This window comes from Oncorhynchus gorbuscha, linkage group LG08, assembly GCF_021184085.1.
Source record: "Oncorhynchus gorbuscha isolate QuinsamMale2020 ecotype Even-year linkage group LG08, OgorEven_v1.0, whole genome shotgun sequence".
NCBI classification, from domain to species: Eukaryota; Metazoa; Chordata; class Actinopteri; order Salmoniformes; family Salmonidae; genus Oncorhynchus; species Oncorhynchus gorbuscha.
The window spans coordinates 22,228,274-22,242,037 of NC_060180.1; the positions used below are offsets into that span (position 1 = coordinate 22,228,274).

General features: G+C 39.9%; 1 protein-coding gene across 4 annotated transcripts in view; it reads left to right on the forward strand.

Annotated features, from left to right (window-relative positions):
- The window catches only part of LOC124041348 (cullin-9-like), a 74,442-nt gene extending 65,625 nt beyond the window's left edge, over nucleotides 1-8,817 (forward strand). For 3 of the 4 annotated variants that reach the window (XM_046358837.1, XM_046358838.1, XM_046358839.1), the window contains 4 exons: nucleotides 3,217-3,334; nucleotides 6,493-6,626; nucleotides 6,762-6,853; nucleotides 6,970-8,817. In XM_046358837.1, the coding sequence (XP_046214793.1) occupies nucleotides 3,217-3,334; nucleotides 6,493-6,626; nucleotides 6,762-6,853; nucleotides 6,970-7,144 (519 nt within the window). In that variant the 3' untranslated portion in view covers nucleotides 7,145-8,817. Of the gene's footprint in view, nucleotides 1-3,216; nucleotides 3,335-6,492; nucleotides 6,627-6,718; nucleotides 6,854-6,969 lie in introns of all 4 variants that reach the window. The other variant, XM_046358840.1, reaches the window with a different exon arrangement.
- The last annotated feature ends 4,947 nt before the right edge of the window (nucleotides 8,818-13,764 follow it).

Here is a 13,764-nt window from a genome sequence, read left to right on the forward strand (position 1 = left end):
CATTTAAAAAAGTATAATAAATCAATTTAATATACACCATCACAATATATCCTTTATTTTAGGCAGGTGTAAAGAAACATTATGATATGAAGAACATGTATTTTAGAATAACAGAATAGGAGTTGGCCTAGTATATGTTATCTATGCACCATGCCATAGGCTGTATGTAGGCTTGTTCATTAAGCAGACAAGATATGCTTCAGTCGGATGCTGTTGTTTTATATTCTATGATTTTATAGTAAGAAGAATATAATTGAACTTATCTGAATAAAATATAAACAGTATTTGTCCCATTCTGGTGTGAGTGCACATATGCATAAAAGTGATCATTTGAAACCGGTCCTGTACTCTAGATTGAGTTTGCCACTTTAGTTGCTGAACAAAAATATAAATGCAACAATGTCAAATATTTTACCGAGTTACAGTTCATACAGAGAAATCAGTCGATTTAGATAATTAGGTAATTTAGATCATTCATTAGGCCCTAATCTATGGATTTCCCATGACTGGGAATACAGATGTGCATCTGTTGGTCACAGATACTTCAAAAAATGTAGGGGCATGGATCAGACAACCAGTCAGTATCTGGTATAACCACCATTTGCCTCATTGAGTGCGACACATCTCCTTCGCTCAGGCTGTTGATTGTGGCCTGTGGAATGTTGTCCCACTCCTCTTCAATGGCTGTGTGAAGTTGCTGGATATTGGCGGGAACTGGCACATGCTGTCGTAAACGTTGATCCAGAGCATCCCAAACAGGCTCAATGGATGACGTGGTGAGTATGCAGGCCATGGAAGAATTGGGACATTTTCAGCTTCCAGCAATTGTGTACAGATCCTTGCAACATGGGGCCGTGCATTATCATGCTGAAACATGAGGTGATGGCGGCAGATGAATAACACGATCTTGTCATAGTATCTCTGAATTCAAATTGCCATCGATAAAATGCAATTGTTTGTTGTCCGTAGCTTATGCCTGCCCATACCATAAACCCACTGGCCACCATGGGGCACTCGTTGATATCAATGCGTGCTGTCTACCATCTGCCTGGTACAGTTGAAACCGGGATTAATCTGTAAAGAGCACACTTCTCCAGCGTGCTAGTGGCCATCGACGGTGAGCATTTTCCCACTGAAGTCGGTTATGACGCCAAACTACAGTCAGGTCAAGACCCTGGTAAGATCGATGAGCACGCAGATGAGCTTCCATGAGATGATTTCTGACAGTTGTGTGGAAATTCTTCGGTTGTGCAAACCCACAGTTTCATCAGCTGTCCGGGTGGCCGGTCTCAGACAGTCCCGCAGGTGATGAAGCCGGATATGGAGGTCCTGGGCTGGTGTGGTTACACGTGGTCTGCAGTTGTGATGCCGGTTAGACATACTGCCAAATTTTCTAAAATAACATTGGAGTCAGATTGTGGAAGAGAAATCAACGTTCAATTGTCTGGCAACAGCTCTGGTGGACATTCCTGTAGTCAGCATGCCAATTGCACGCTCCCTCAGCTTGAGACATCTGTGGCATTGTGTTGGGTGACAAAACTGTACATTTTAGAGTGGCCTTTTATTGTCCCCAGCAGAAGGTGCGTACTGTGTAATGATCATGCTTGTTTAATCAGCTTCTTGATATGCCACACCTGTCAGATGGATGGATTATCTTGGCAAAGGAGAAATGCTCACTAACGGGGAATGTAAACAAATTTGTGCACATTTGACAAATAATATTTTTGTGCATATGGAACATTTCTGGGATTGTTCATTTCAGCTCATGAAACATGGGACCAACACTTTACAAGTTGCGTGTATATTTTTGTTGAGAATAAATCTTAGACGGTCTTAGAAATCAAAATGTATATGGGCTGCATGGTGACACTATAGGCTATTGATGTTTTGGGAAAGTCACAAAAAAAGCTTGCGCTCTGTTCCTTGCCTCAGGCTGCACATGTTGTTCTCAAGTTAATCCCATCTTTACTAATATGCTAAATGTGTTTAGATTTAGAATGGCCCATTAATGGGCAGGGGAAGTAAGATGTAGTCTGTATGCACTCGAATAGCGAATGGAGGCCGCTTTCCCACCGGTTCGTTTTTCAATCATGACGGGTAATTTCACTCCATGCATCAACTACTGTTTTTGTGGAGCATGCAGCCTCTTGCTGCACGACAGGTGATGTTCTGCCCAAACTCTGTATACCATGGACTCTAAAACTCTGTTCCTGCAGCTTCCCAGTGCTTCATTTGGGAAACCAAGTCAAATCTTTTCATGAACATTGATAGTAAAAATTAAAAAATCACAACGAAAAACAGGCTATTTCATTGAACTGTTGCCAGCCCCTCTGTCTGCATGTTCGAGAAAGGAATGAAGGATACAGAGAGATGGAAACGGACGGCGGTGAGATTCAAATTGTGAGATACAAATTCACTATAATTGTGGGCTAACTCTTAAGTCGCCCTGCACAATTGATGAATCAATAGCATCTCCTAGGCCTATACGTTCTCTCCCAGACTCATGGTTAGAAAGTTTGGAGTGTAGAATAAGGTAACCAGTCCATCCAGTATGCAAAATACAGTCCACACTCAAAGGCAATTGCTAGAATTTTAATTTTGGCATGTAGCCCAGACCAATTTTCAAACAAACATCTTAAGTCAGTTTAAAATATTTTTCTGTCATGTGTAATATGCGGTATGCTATGTATTGTATAATGGAACAATCATTATTTTAATTCAATGTTTTTTCAGGCTTGGACACATATTATAGGCCTGTGTATGGATAAGCTCGAGTATGCATATGTTTTTTTATTTTTATGAATCATCACATTAGAAAGCGCTGTCCATTTCGTTGTTAGTCTTTGAAACAACATCCACAACGACCATGTTTTCCACTGCTTCAGCCAATAAGCCAAGTGTAGAAAAAAAAGAAAGCACAATAATGTTTTGATGAGTGTTTGATGGCATTTTCATTGATGTTAGAGGGACAATTGAGCACTGAGTACCAGGCCATTAGTGACCTTATGGACGTTAGTTTGTTGAGTACTACCGATGCATGTCCAGAGTGCATAAGAGGAGATAACCTTGACTCAACGGTCACATGGCGTTTTACTGCGGTCATGACTGCCAGTGTGGCGGTAATACGGTCACCTCAAGAGCCCTATTCATGATGAACCTTTTCAGCATTTAAAATATATGACTAACATGGATCCCTTGCCTGACTCTGCCATGTAGGTGCTGGCCTACTCGTGTGTGTACAGCTACTACAACCAGGACACAGAGAAGATGGATGTGATGGAGCAGCAAATGGAAGCCCTGGAGCTTCACACCAATACTCTACAGATCCTGCTGGGTAAGACCTGCAGGAATTACAGTGCCTAGAGAAAGTATTCACACCCCTTCTTAACCTGTCCACATTTTGTTGTTACAGCCTGAGTTTAAATTGATTAAATTTAGATTTTGTGTCACTGGCCTAAACACAATACCCTATAATATCAAAGTGAAATGATGTTTTTACAAATTAATACAAAATGAAAAGCTGAAATGTCTCGAGTCAATAAGTATTAACCCCTTTGTTATGACGAGCCTAAATACAGTGCATTCGGAAAGTATTCAGACCCCTTCCATTTTATTTTTGTTACGTCACAGCATTGGTCTATAATTGATTAAATAATCAAATATCTTCAATCTACACACAATACCCCATAATAACAAAACAAAAACTATTTTTTAGATATATTTTTTGCAAATGTATCAAAAATCTCAAACGGATACCTTAAGTATTCAGACCTTTAGCTATTAGACTTGAAATTTAGCTCAGGTGCATCCTGTTTCCATTGATCATCCTTGAGATGTTTCTACAACTTGATTGGAGTCCACCTATGGTAAATTCAATTGATTGGACATCTCTGCAGCACTCTACCAATCAGGCCTTTAAGGTAGTGGCCAGATGGAAGCCACTCCTCAGGGCAGATGACAAGCCCGCTTGGAATTTGCCAAAAGGCACCTATGGACCCTCAGACAATGAGAAACAAGATTCTCTGTTGTGATGAAACCAAGATTGAAGTCTTTGGCCTGAATGCCAAGCGTCAGGTCTGGGGGAAACCTGGCACCATCCCAACGGTGAAGCATGGTGGTGGCAGCATCATGCTGTGGGGTGTTTTTCAGCGGCAGGGACTAGAAGACTAGTCCGAATAGAGGGAAAGATGAATGGAGCAAAGAACAGAGGTCCTTGATGAAAACAACATTGTAGTTACTCCACAATACTAACCTATTGACAGTGAAAAGTAGGAATCCTGTACAAAACATGCATCTTGTTTGCAATAAGGCATTAAAGTAAAACTGCAAAAAATGTGGCAAAGAAATGTATGACCTAAATACAAAGCTTTATGTTTGGGGCAAACACATCACTGAGTACCACGCTTCATATTTTCAAGCATGGTGGTGGCTACATCATGTTATGGGAATGCTTGTCATTGGCAAGGACTAGGTAGTTTAGAATAAAAATAATCCTAGAGGAAAACCTGGTTGTCTGCTTTCCAACAGACACAAATTCACCTTTCAGTAGGACAATAACTTAAAACACAAGGCCAAATATGCTTACCAAATCAATTTGTATTGGTCACATACACATGGTTAGCAGATGTTATTGCGAGTGTAGCTAAATGCTTGTGCTTATAGTTCCCGACAGTGCAGCAATATCTAACAATTTCACAAATACCTAATACACAACCATCTAAGTAAAGGAATGTAACAAGAATATGGATGAGCAATGACAGCGCAGCATAGGCTAAGATGCAATATAGAATACAGTATATACATATGAGATGAGTAATGCAAAATATGTAAACATTATTAAAGTGGCATTAGTGACTAGTGTTCCATTTATTAAAATGGTCAATGATTTCACGTCTGTATGTAGGCACAACCTCTCTGTGCTAGTGATGTTTGTTTAACAGTCGTCTGGTCTTGAGATAGAAGCTGTTTTTCAGACTCTCTGTCCCAGCTTTGATGCACCTGTAGACTGACCTTGCCTTCTGGATGGTAGCGGGTTGAAAAGGCAGTGGCTCGGGTGGTTGTTGTCCTTGATCTTTTTGACCTTCCTGTGTCATCAGGTGCTGTAGGTGTCCGAGAGGGCAGGTAGTTTGCCCCCGGTGATGTGTTGTGCAGACCACAACACCCTCTGGATAGCCCTGCGGTTGTGGTTGGTGCAGTTGCCGTACCAGGCGGCGATACAGCTCAACAGGATGCTTTCAATTGTGCATCTGTACAAATTTGTGAGGGTTTTAGGTGACACGCCTTCACCACACCTCTGTGTGGATGGACCATTTCAGTTTGTCAGTGATGTGTATGCCGAGGTACTTAACTTTCCACCATCTACACTGCTGTTCTGTCGGTGGATGGTGGAGTGCTCCCTCTGCTGTTTCCTGAGGTCCACTATCATCTCGTTTTTGTTGACATTGAGTCACCTCCTCCATGTAGGCTACCACAATGTCATTGAATGTTCCTGAGTGGACTAGATAGTTTTTACTTAAATAGTCTTGAAATTGGCTGTCTAGTAATGATCAACAACCAACTTGACAGAGCTTGAAGAATTTAGAAAATAATAATGTGCAAATATTGTACAATCCAGTTGTGCAAAACTCTTAGACCCACCCATAAAGACTGCTGTAATGGCTGCCAAAGGTGGTTCTAACATTTATGTACATTTGATTTCTGTATTTTATTTTCGATAAATAAAAAATACATGTGAAACATATTTTCACTTTGTCATTATGGGGAATTGTGTGTCGATGGGTGAGGATTTATTAAATTTGATTTAATCCATTTTGAATTCAGGCTGTAACACAACAAAATGTGGAATGAGTCAAGGGGTATGAATAAAAGGATAATTGTAAGATCCAATTTGTAAGTCGCTCTGGATAAGAGCGTCTGCTAAATGACTTAAATGTAATGTAATGTAAGATTGTCAAGTCAAATTTCTATTACGTACAGATTGGCATTTGAAAGGATTTCACTGTTAGAGAGATGTTTTTACTTCAATGGAGACTTCCTCGCGTGACTCGAGGGATAGCCGGTGCGATGCACTCTGCTTGTTTAAGTAGAAGGGTAGAAGAGTTCTTATAGGTGTAAATTCAAACCAAATAAAATAATGACAGATATGATGGAAACAGGAAGTTTCTGTAAAAAATAACTGTTGCGCCACTTTGATTGACCGACAATAAGCTACACGTGTGTAATGCGTTTTGGCTACCGGTGTGTCTTTTATGGGGCACACTCATAACTCAAACTCTTGTTTTATTAAAACTTTGTATGCAATGGTCTATTCTTGTAGGCTATGTCACATAGGATCATTTTAGACACAGCCTTAAAAAAATGTTTTTATTCCTCAAATACTCTCCCAAGTAATCGAATACTAACGTCTGCTTTGGATATTCGAACATCCCTACTTTTTGAGGATGTTTCATACACCATGGATGAGTTCTCATTGTCTGTGTCTTTCCCCTCCAGAGGAGACCCTGTTGCAGTGTACGGATCTAGCGTCCTGCATCCGTCTACTGAAGCCTGAGCACCTCAACACTGGCCTGGAACTCATCCGCCGCATTCAGGAGCGTCTGGTGGCCATTCTACAACACTCGACCCAGGTAGGGACTAGGGAGGGATTTACACACTCTGAAGAGCACAGCACAAAGTGTGGCGGTAATACTTATTGGGTGCTTTGTGGTCCAATCAACAGCAAGTCATGAGGGTTTCCTCCTGTCTGGTCTCTCCAAACACAGGACTTCCGAGTGGGATACAACTCCAAACCAGGACAGGAACTGGAATCTGCTCAAGCTTCAAATCTTTCTAAGACCACAGACGCCAACAAAGTGTGAGTACAGGAGATTTGGGAAGTGGATCTCTACATTGGTTCCTGGATCTAGTAGCTTATTACTGAGAAAATGTTCCTCCTGATTTGCTGTGCTCATGGGTCTTCTCTCTCTGCAGGGCTGGGGGCTCTGAGTCTGACAACCATAACAACGAGGGTGGAGATGAGGCAGAGGAGGATGAATGGTATGACGATGAGTACGTTCCCGAATGGCATGAAGATGACGAGGATGACTTCTTTTCTGATGATGACGAGTCTGAAAACCTAGAGAGGGATTTCAGTCCTTTTGACTAAACATCTGAAAATTGGAACAAAAAAATGTCAGTCTCAATCTGTGTGGGCACTGCAAGCACCATATAAATATATTTTGGGAAAAAACAGTACTTAATAAACAAACAAAAATCCATCAGAGAGAGCGATGGGGACAGAGAAAAGCCATAGTCTGGTTTGAAGTGAGGCTGGGTGTGATCCTTCATTTTTCCAGTCAGCCTCTTTGCGCTTAGCCTTCACAATTTCAGTCCCATGCCACAACTGCAATTGTTGGATGGGCACACTTACATGTTCCACTTATTGTTCATCACATAGGTTTGAATTCCTAGAGCCTCATTCTTTTTCACATGACGCTCTTTTGAAGCCGATGAGGGTTCCATGACTGTCAGACATAATGAAGGATCCCTGTAAGAAAATATTTGAGGTGTGACGATATACTTAAGAAAAAGCCCATACGTTGTGTAATACAAATGCTACTTTTTCATTTACCAGCTTGACTGAAAAGGGATTTTATAATCCAGCGCTAGGAAGGCTGTTACATTGGTAGAATGTTGTTCATTGCCAAATGGCTTGCCTTGATATATTTTTGTAATACATTGGTATATGCCTTCATTCATAACGATAAAGTACTCATTCAGAAAATGTATATTTCCATAATGAAACTTAAAACACTGAATTATTGTATGTTAAAGACCTGCGGTTAATACAATGTTTGCGTGACATTTTCATGGGTTATTAAAGGGCTGCAAGGGGGAGAAGATTGGGAGGAAAAGGATGTAAGGTATTGGGTGTGCCTGGCAACAGTAGCTGACAACTCGCAACATTCTTGCACTGCATTGTAGTTCGCTACATACTTCTTCAGCGATTGGATCGTCTCTTACCAATCAGTGTCAAAACCAGTGACACATTTTCAAACCGCTGCTTTTACCCATCGGTTTCTGGACCAATTAGACGGCCTTGAATGTGTTCACAAGTCGGTGAAGGGTCAGGGAGGTACTCCAATCAATCAAATGTATTTTATAAATCCCTTTTTACATCAGCAGTTGTCACAAAATGCTTACACAGATACCCATCCTAAAACCCCCATGCGCAAGCAATGCAGATATAGAAGCACAGAGCCACTCATTGCGGAGATTAAACTAACGTCCGTGGGTGTAGCATTTGGCCGGAGCAAGGAGTCTGGGTAGCCAGGCAATGAGGGAGTTCTATTAACCTGAGCTGTGGTGCACCCGTTCTATTGTCCACGACGTGAACTGGCAAAAGCAGTGAGCGCCCTCACAAATGGAACAGTAATCTGCGCCGCTTTCATGTCAACAAGGCAGCATGGTGCATAGTCTAAAACCTACATCTCTTTTCCATTAAATGTTTTAATTTTCAAACTAGTTTTCATTGGGAAGGCACAGAAAGCGTTTTTATCAGAAGCAATAACTTTTGCATATAAAAACACAATCCTACTCATTACTCCACGTGCTTAATCTAGCCTAGGCTACATCATGCTTTTGAAATTTAGAATTTTTTTCTTGTTGAAATTTTGTCAATCTGTATATGGATTGGGGTATTTGATATCTCAACATGCCACTTTGCTGTTGAGAGATCCTTATATTCACCATGTGCATCTTCAAAAAATGTATATTTCTGATCTCAATGTTGAATTTGTGCAATGTCAGCGAACTAAATAAATGCGCTTTCTGCTATCATGCTGGAGTGATTTCACTGTATATGTATTATGTCATAACTACCTGATTTAAACAAGACATTATTAACGTCATAAATATCATCATAGGCTGCTAGAGAATACTTCTGTGTAGTGAGGGGGGAAATAGTTTGTTATTCCCTGGCTTTTCCCAAAGAGTATCTATTATATTGACAACGGAAATACATGCCCTTAAAGATGGAAGGCAGGTGGGAGGAGAACAGGTGGGACCATTTTAGCCAATAAGAGGACAGATACCAGTGGCGTAGTACATTTCCTGAGTGTTATTGTGTGTTGCTGCCTTGCTATGTTGTCGTCTTAGGTCTCTCTTTATGTAGTGTTGTCTCTTTTGATGTGTGTTTTATCCTATATTTATATTGTATTTATAAAAAAATAATCCCAGCCCTGTCCCCGCAGAAGGCCTTTTGCCTTTTGGTAGGCCGTCATTGTAAATAATAATTTGTTCTTAACTGACTTTCCTAGTTAAATAAAGGTTAAATAAAATTGTGTGTACCGACAGATGTAGCCAATTGAATAGCCTATCCTTATAGAATATGCATAAAATGCATCCTCCAATTGCAACATCTGCCTATGCCCACACACATCTATTTAACCTCAAACACCAAGTTCGGCATAGGCAACCCAATTTCAAAATAGGCTATAATCACTATCAATTGTGAATGATAAATCTTTGTTTTACTGGTGAAATGTCCAAATTGCATCTCTATCCCAGTTTCATGTGAATATGCATTTAAATCTTCCTGAATTACTATTTCATGAGCAAATTAAATCAGATGGCGTTAAGCTATTAGCCTTGTAATTTGTTTCAGTCAAAGCATATGTCCTGCCTCGTGGTACGCTCTGACTTTTTGCGCATGGGCTTCTTTTTTTAAACTATTCCGCTTCAGCTAACCATCCTAAAATCGAATTAGAAATTAGGTATTTCTGGTGTGACGTTTTTGGCCTACTTTGCTGTCAGGATTTGGCCAGGGTTGTTCTGGTTTTTGGTCACTAGATGCCCCCATTGTGCCTTTTGACCTTTTCTTTTCCCTTGATCCCCATTATTATTTGCACCTGTGCCTCGTTTCCCCTGATTGTATTTAAACCCTTTGTTTTACTCAGTTCTTGGCTCTGTGTTTGTATGTTAGCACCCAGCCCTAGTACTCTGTGAACTCTTGTTGATCCCGGTGGACTCGCTTGTGGAATTCTGTTTTTTGTTCTTGTTTGTTTGTTTTTAAGTATCTTTTGAGGCTTTTTTGTGCTATACCTTCCACCTTGTGGATTTACCTTTTTGTCTTGGAGGATTACCTTTGTTCTTGTGGAATTCCTTTTGAGGTTGTGGAGTTACATGTTTTCCTGAAGAACTTCACTTTTTACTTCATTAAATACACCGTCTCAAGTACTGCTGTGTCTGCCTCATCTTCTGGGTTCTGCTGACTATTCGTGGCTCAGTTGGTTTAGTGACTGCTTCTCACTCCGGAGACCCGGGTACGTAACCGGGTCCTGACACTTTGCTATGGTATTATATTCGGTTCTGTTATGTAAAATGCAAATGAATCATTGTGATCTTGCGAGACATTTATTTACCTTTTATCTAACTTTATTAAACGAGCACCATTGTGTTAATCTTCTATTTGTAATAATAGAGTATGACTATTGGGCCTCCGCAGCACACACACGTAACCTGTAGTTCATCATTCTCGCCACCACCAGAGAGAAGACGGGGAGGAAACCCCCCATTTACCGGCCTCTAGGTTGCGCTACATGTTTATTTGGTTTGTTATTCTATTGTTTTTTTCATTTAATTCATGTAATTAAATAATTTATTTACAATTTATCAGTATGAATTTTCCAGAAATAGTTTTACCAGCTCGGTGTATTCTCAAATTGAAAAATAAGGGGGCGCCACTCCTCTCCTCTGGCAGCACTACACCCCTGCAGATATACGTGAACAACAAGCACAACTCTAATATTAAAGGTTGACTCAGCGATATTACGTAGATGTAAATAGCAGAGTAGGCCAATTAGAGCACTGAAGCCCGAGACTTAACTTCTCCACAGTTTTGGTGCACTGGCTACCACGCTTTGAACAGCGTGAAGCGATACTGTGGATGACTGAGAGCGACATTTCTGACATCTGTCGTGGAAATTTCCTGTATTATCGAATCATGAGAGAGCAAACCACACACAAGCCAGAGTTATCATAAATTCCATCTTTAATTGTATGAGCTTCACCATAGCCCTGTGACTCTCAGATCAATTCAGTGTCTTTAAAGTAATTCGCTGAGAGTGCTTACAAAACAGTCCTTAGTATCATTTATAGCCAAGACACACCCATCAAAACTCACATGATGAATAACAGATCTTAGGAACATTTTTCAAAGAGCCTTTTACCAGACAAAAGAGTATCCCATAATTTATAGCATTAGCATAGCATTATAGCATTAGCTATAAATTATCGTTCAGTTTGGTCTCCTAAACCGAAGCTCTTGTCTCGTTCTTGGTACAACATAGTACCAAGACATTACCTCATCCAATGGTATATATCAATTGTCAATTTCTAGATACTCCCATAAAAAATAAAACCCCTCCTGGATAAGCTTACAGAGAGAACTGACTGGCACACAGACATTGTGGAGCCACCTAACTGGTTCCCCATTAATCACACCATCCCTTCACATGGTTTAGGAATAGTTAAACACATTCACAGATTAGACTAACCCGACCTCTCAGGCACTGATTCTTCTGGCGTCTTTTTCATTCTTCAGATAGCTTTACAGTTCAAAGTGGATGGCCCATGATAATGTCCAAATTTGAATGTCTCATCTTTACCACTCATGTCTTGTCCATTCGTCAACCAATATACCAGCATCATATGAAAAGGTTAGAACAGATCTCTCTCCATGCTCACTCCAAGTGGACTCTCACCCTCCTGAGAGAAACATGAAAGAAAACCAGTTGACAGCTTATATCGGATACTGTACACCGATTTCTGGCTTGGTTCCTTTCTCTCGGTAGAAGTGGTTCGAAAGGCCTTCAACACCTTTGTCACTCTTCTTCAGCCAATTAGAGGGGGTTTTGAGGTACACACACTATTCGGTCCAATTATCTCTTCCATGCATTATTAAGATACCGCCTGATGTCACTTTTCATGGTAACCTCGAAAGAACAGATCAGAACAACAGTTTAGTTCAGTTCATTAACTACATGATAAATTCTATTTTTTTACCAATTATTCTTAATACACATATCTAAACATATTTCAAAGAAAATATCAACACATTCTATTGAAACTATTCTTTCAAATTGGCTTATACTCCCCATCTCACTGTCAACTCCATCGTAGAGCCAAGGATCAAGAAGTTAGACCTATACCCCTCGGGAATAGAACAAAACAAACACAACAATACAATACACTCCTTCACATATCACTCAAGGTGTATAAACTTCAATTCAAAACCTCAAAAAACGGAATCCTCCCCCATGTTTTACACATATCTCTCCATGAGAGTAATGTAAAAACCAAAACTACTACTGGGAAAAAAAGCTTTTTTTTCCAAATAACCTAATCAAATTAAAATCACTAAACTGAAAAAACTCCACAAAGAAAAATGATTCAACCCATGTAGTCATAGGAAAATAGACTTAAAGCAGCATACCCTTAGTTAAAAGCAATGCCCTCTCCTTCTTCACAGTGGTCCAAATTACAAATATGGCTAAGAACTATAAACTCAAACATATTTATCAATTACACAAATTATCTTGAAAGCAATATTACAAATGACCATAAATTCATCATCCAAATGGCTTTCCAATGCAGGTGATCAAGCCACAATGAAAGGTCATCATAGAGGTCATAGGTCATACAAAACCCTTCAAATTTTTTTTTTACTATATTAGACTAATTGCAAACAATAGTCAAATAGTTCCTACATGTTGTATCCCAGGTTCCCAGAACATTCCTTTATCAAAATAATTAATGTGTTTAATTCAAACTCAGAAAATAAAAACTCATTAAAATTCCATGTGCATGCGTGCCCCTTCTCAATGTCTGTGGCGCTGCTCGTGGCAATGTATTTTAGCTGAGTCTACCTTTTAAGTCGTTATTTTTTCAAAGTTGTTGAAATGCCACGTGTGTCTACTTATATCAGTGCATTCATAACAACCTATATTCCACACTTTCTACGACAGCCATGTTAACTCTGTGGAATTTTTATATGGGGGGTCAATGTGTGTGTCGAATTTGGTCGATAAAGTTATTGCTGATTTGGTACGTGAGGCTTATTTGAACGAATATAAATGGGAAATATTTAAACAATGCTATGTTATTTTAATGTCTAGAATTAGAACAATATTCAAAATTCTAAAAGTTGGCCCAACTCTCTAGATACAGGATATGGTCTGACTACAAGCAGTTTACAGGTCAGAAATTTCAGAATTTCAACTAGCATGTGAAGGTGGAATTATTTTTGTGGATAGATTACAATTTGATGAGAAAAGTGGAAAAGGTCATTTAACATTCCAAACCTCTAGTGTCACTGAAGCTTTTGTTGACGCAACAGGTAGGCCTATCCATGGGCAGAGTCTCTGCCTCTGAGGTTGTCTCCCCTTACACTTTCCTTTAACATAAAAATACAAGAAAACACTAGTTACTGAAATCTTCAATACTTTTGTACACAGAGGGAAACCCTATTTCTTTTAAAATCCATTCATTACCTCTGGCATTTATCACATGACATAAAGCTCAATCTACCTCCCTCTCCCTAACACACAAACTATCGATTATTTTAAATCTTAAATACAGGCAGGGCAGACCTCCTTAGCCCAGCTGATTTGATTGTAGCTGGACACATGCCATCCAGCTTCAGGGGAACCAACCTCCTCCTCCTGTCTGTCTTAAATGCCTCTACATTTGGATTAATCTGGGGGAATGTTTCTGACAGGTCAAAAG